At 46.3% G+C, this 5,501-nt stretch overlaps 1 protein-coding gene across 1 annotated transcript in view; it reads left to right on the top strand.

Moving 5' to 3' along the window:
- Positions 1-103: 103 nt before the first annotated feature.
- Positions 104-5,501, top strand: part of SLC22A16 (solute carrier family 22 member 16) — a 32,751-nt gene continuing 27,353 nt past the window's right edge. The window contains 1 exon segment of the mRNA XM_015600054.1: positions 104-156. Within this exon segment, the coding sequence (XP_015455540.1) occupies positions 104-156 (53 nt within the window).

Raw genomic sequence — 5,501 nt, 5'->3', positions numbered from 1 at the left:
TCCGCGCCCTCCGCGCTGCGTGGGGCGGGGCGGGGTGTCCGCAGCCCCTAGCACCCGGCGACCTTGGCGTGTCCCGCTTGGGAGCGCAGTGCACGGCCGCACCATGGGGTTGGACAGCCTGGAGGTGATCTTTGACCGCGTGGGGCACTTCGGCAGGTAGGGGAGTGGGGGAGCGAGGTGGGGAGGGAGGACGGCCTAAGGGGAGCGGGAGTCACGTGGGTGGACGCGCCGGTGGGGTCTGTTTCTTTCCGTTGCGCTCGCGCTCCGAAAATACCTCCACCCTAAGTGTCCCAGGGAAGTCCAGAGACCCGCGTCCAGACTCCTGGACCTGAGCTGGGCTTGTCCTCTGGGACCCTGGCGGCGGGACCTTCCCATAGCGAGCAGTGGGGTGCTAGGGGCTCGCTGCGGGAATGGTGGGTGCGGGGCCGGTTCGACCTGGGGCGCGCCTTCTGCGGGAGCGGGAGTGGGAGTTGGGAGGCCCCGCCGGAGAGGCTGGGTTGTACGAATAGAGGAGGGCTTGTCCCTGGCCACCCGTTTCTCTAATCTGTCAAACCATCTCCTTTTTCACGTCCCCAGACGACTGTCCCGCCGTCCCCTGGAGTCTCTCTCAGTGCCTGGCAGATATTGCCACAGGAACAACCGTTAGTCGGAGTTTGTTCCATTTATAGATACGTCGTAGGAAGTGCCAGCTGCACTGTGCCAAGTGGTACACAGTGCACACAGTGCTCCATTTGATGACCACTGGGATCTTGCAAAGGAGGTGTTCGAATCTTTAATGATTGGGAAACTGAAGCTGGTAGGGCCAAAGACCCACAGCTACCTCATGGTGGGACCTAGGCTTAACCTTTGTACACTTGGCACCCTCTTTTCATTTGTTAAATTAATAATAATAATAATAAAAAAAAGGTATTCCTTCGTTCATGGAGAAACGCTTCTCCGATCCTGTTTTGGGAGGAGAGGAAGCTGGGTGAGGGGCCTACAGCATGTGGATCAGAGGTTTGTAGCTGAATCTGAATCCTGGCCTGCTCTGTACCTCTAACGCGATTCTGGGAATACTGTGCCTCAGTTTCCTATCCACGAAATGGGAGTCATCATAATACCTGCCTTACCACCCTCTCCCAGGTGTGTAGTGAAGAAATGGTGTGTTGCTGCTCTTCAAGGTGGAACGTTGCACAGATTTTGGTTATAATTCCCAGCGTCTGCAAAAAGGAAGCTACTGAGCAGGTGGGATACCTGCATTATTGAATGTGGAGTTGTGCCCAGCTCTGTCATCAGCTCTTTGTACATCGTACCTTCTTTAACCTTTACTACAGCCCTATGAGATTGGTAGTATCATTCTCATTTGATCCATTGAGAAAACTGGGGCTTGTGCCTGAATCACAAATCTAGTCATAGAGCAGAATTGAATGTCATTGGATGGCCATCGGTTTTCACTGCTCTCCACCATGATGCTATCCTGAGCACAATTAGGTACCAATTCTGGGACTCGGCCAGGTCCTTTATATATTAGCTCATTTTAGCTTTCTAAGTTCCGGTCCTGGCTCTATCATGTATTAACTATATGGTCGTGAGCATTTTACTTAACCACTTCCTCATCTGTACAATGGGGGTAAGAATAGTACCATAAATGTTTATTAAAGGATTCCCCATGCAGCCTCTCATTTCATCCTCACAGTAACCCTATGAAGTAGGAGGTACTAACACTATTCTTAACCCCATGTATTTTGGGATTAATTAAGGTAATTATATTGGTTGGTGTTTGGCTGAGGTGCTATAAAGAGTTCCCTCAACTGGAAGTTTGTTCCTCTCCAGTCACTGTTGACGGCAGGTTCTATTCCATGGGGTTATCCGGGGACCCAAGTGGGTGAGGCAGCTCTGCCATCCACAGTATGGGGGTCCCTCACTGTGCCTGGGGCAGTTGCTCCCATTTTCCTCTCCCATATGATCAGTTGTAGCTCACCATGGTGGAAGAAAAAGAGAACGGATTTTGGGGGACAACTCTTGGCTGGCCACAATAATGTATGCAAAAGTCTTACTATTCAGTAAGTTCTCAAGAAATCATGGCTATTATTGTTAACCAAGTCCCCATCCTGGTGGGAAGGGTTGATTATGCAAGCAGCTTGTAGGAAAGAAAAGGGTAACAAGCCAAAGCTTACAGCAGAGGGTTTGAAAACAGTGACTGTAATATGGTACCCCATATTTTTCTCTAGTATTTGCTCTAATTGGTCTCCTTATTGTTTATAAATAGAGAGGTTATTTGTGTATTATTAGTCTTCTTTTAATGAGACCTACTGAAAGTGTTAATCCCTAATTATCTCTCATTTCTCAGTCATTTCTAGGGCGAGAAAACACTATCCTTATCACCTTTAAGAGTGGAAAGCAGGACACCTAAGAAGAATAAAAAAGCAGTTCCAAGACTTGTCTTGAAACCATATTGAAGTTTCATGTACTTCACAGCTTGAGCTCTGTGTGAGAGGGAATTGAGGAAATAGATTCAGGCATCTGTGTTAGGGGACCTAAGAACCTGGATCCCTGAGTTGTTCTGAGATAAGGGGAGAGAGGGTTTAAAATGTCAGACTTGGATTGTGGAGCCTGTAGCTAACTTATATCTGTGATATAGGTAGTGTTTTCTTTAACATATGAACCTTTTTTGGCTCTTCTTTTTTGATGTCACGTTATGAACATCACAATAGCTAACACTTATATGCACCTACAATGTGCCATAATGCTTTATATGTATTAAGTCCGTTCCCACAATCACCCATTTTTCAGATTAGGAAACGGAGGCATAGCAAAGTTAAGGACCTTGCCCAAGGCCCCAGATGGTAAGTAACAGAGTCAAGATTCCAATCTTGGCAATCTGGATCTGGAGTTCATGATCTTAAACCACAGTGGAGTACTATGCTTCTTTATTCAGAATAATATAAATCAAGCACTAAAACCCATCACCTAGATTGCGTAGGTCCATTTCCAGTGGGTTCTGGTCATCTTTGCTTTTCCTTGCATCTGGATTTTCTGCCTATTGTGTCTCTATGATTCTTTTTCCATTAATGTGTCTCTCCAGCTATAGGCACAGTGCTGTGTTGTATCTATAAGTCCATTGTCCTGGAAGGACCTTAGGTTGGGCACATGGATGGCACCTAATGGACAACAGTCTTTTTAAGGTAGAGAGTGATATGTTAGAATGCTAGACACCCAAGGAAGATTTTGTTTTTCCAAAAAGTTATCCATGCAAAAGGGAAAAGAAAGTTTAAATTGAAAGTATGCTCAGGATCATTCCAGCACATAGAATACATACTTCTGTGAACTAGCATGGCTTTTGGGGACTGCTAAGTGGCTTATTATTTGTGGAGTCCAAAGTGTGAGGGTGTGAGGTAAGCTTATAGTCATTCCCAGGAATATTTTCGTATGTCATGCTAAGGAGTTTGGGTGTTAGGAAGATCACTATGCAGAATGGAAGGTGCATTGGAAGGGCAGGAGTTGGGGAAGGAGACCAGAGAAGACTCAGGTAAGAGCACAGATGGATGATAGTGAGGGTCTGGGCCAAGGCAAGGGGAGTGTGAGCACGGAGAACAGGACCGTTTTAACAGGTAGAATACACGGGACCTCCTGGCCCTAAGGCATGAAGGAGAAGTGGGAAGGACCATGCGGGCACTCCCACCTCATGCCCCGTGCCACATATTTCTGGTTTGTGTGGGTGATGGTGTCCTAAACCCAGAAACAGTTATATTCTAATGGGGCCAGGTTGGGGGCTTGAGATGGTTCGAGTCTCTAACTTGAGTTCCTGTGGGCATTGCAGGTCGAGACCTCCAGTAGCCATTTGGGTAAATAATGTATTGTTCAGGCAAGCCGCCTCCTGTCAGTATAGATTAGGTGGCCATTACAGGCTGAAATCCAGCTGGTAGGCACCATGTGGACAGACTGGGTATGCCTTAGCACCCATTCTAATCATGCCTCTGCTGGGGCATTGCAGAATACTTTGCCCTCTCCCTGAGTTTTACAGATATAAAACTTTTAAACTGATATATTACCTATGTACGGAAGAGTATGCACCATAATCTACAACCTGATGAATCATCATAAAGGGAGCATACCCGTGTTACCACCACCCATGTCACCCTTTCTCATGCCCTCTCCCAGGCACTCTCCCTCCCTCTTTCCCCCAATTCACTATTCTCACATCTGACACCATAGATTGTTTCGCCTGATTCTAAACTTTACATAAATGGAGTAAAAAAATCACATATTCTCTGTCTGGCTTCTTTTGTTCAACGTTGTGTTTGTAAGATTCACTCATATTGTATGTCATAGTAGTTGATTTTCATTGCTATATAGTATGTCATGACACGAATATTCCACAGTTTATTCATTTACTGTCAACAGATATTTAGGTTGTCTTCATGTTGGGCTTATTATGAATAGGCTTTCTTGTATGTGTCTTTTGGGGTGCTTGTGTACACATTTTGTTGGGTATATACCTAGGAGAGGAATTTGTTGCCAAGTGTGCATGTGGTCGGCTGCCAGACAGTTTTGCTAAGTGGTTGTAACAAATTAAACCCTCACAAGCTGTTTATGAGAGTTCCAGTTGCCCCATAACAATTGTTAAATATTTTGAATGTCAAACTTTGTATAAGCATAGAGTTAAACCAGAGAATCTGATTTCCTGGAGCAGTTTCTTAACCATAGCAGAATCTCCTAGGAAGTTTTTTAAGCTTATATAGCATTCTGGACCCTACCTCAGACCTGAACCACAATCACTAGTTGGGGGGTGGGGTGGGGCAGAGAAGACAAATCCTAGTTTCAGAGGCCTGCCAGGATGGGTGCTCTGTTGAGAAGTGTGTGTGTGGTCAGAGAATGTGAATAGAGAACTGGAGAATAGTTCCAGTGATGACTGTGGGGTTCAGGCTGGCTGGGGAAGGAACTGAGGCCAGGAAGGTGGCGAGCAACTAGAGAAGCTGGTGGGATCCAAAGACTGGACACCTGGATGGTTCTGGAAATGGAGGCGGTGGGATGGATGGTAGCGGGGGAGCTGGTAGGGTGGGAGGTCATGGTCGGAGAGCAGAATGTGAGCCTTTCCGTGGTGAGGCTGCTCCAGGTGGTGAGACCACTGAGGTACCAAACCCAAGCCCCTTCAGGGACAGGTAGGTAAACTTGAGAGAGACAAAACCTGTCTGCTGTTTGCAGGGGCTGTGTCATAGTTTTTTGAGCTGAAACTTGTAGGGATGGGGAGAATTAAATAATTCTAAATGTGTGCATTATTTATTTATGATTTATGTTACATTCTCAGTCATGTTCATATAGTAGTGGTGTTATTACAGGATGCTTCTTGGGCCCTGAACAGGATTTCATTTCAAGAGGACCTGACCCTGGGAGTTAGAGGCTGACATGTCACAAAGTCCACGCTGTAATGACCTGGAGAGAGTGATGCTCAATCTGTATTAGACCCTAGGAGCTTGCCTTTAGTGGAGAAGTTTATATCGCCTTTTTTCTCCGGCATTTCT

Source organism: Pteropus alecto, unplaced genomic scaffold, assembly GCF_000325575.1.
Source record: "Pteropus alecto unplaced genomic scaffold, ASM32557v1 scaffold79, whole genome shotgun sequence".
In the NCBI taxonomy this organism is placed as follows: Eukaryota; Metazoa; Chordata; class Mammalia; order Chiroptera; family Pteropodidae; genus Pteropus; species Pteropus alecto.
Note: the sequence above shows the minus strand (reverse complement) of the source record. Positions and strands in the feature narration are given on the sequence as shown.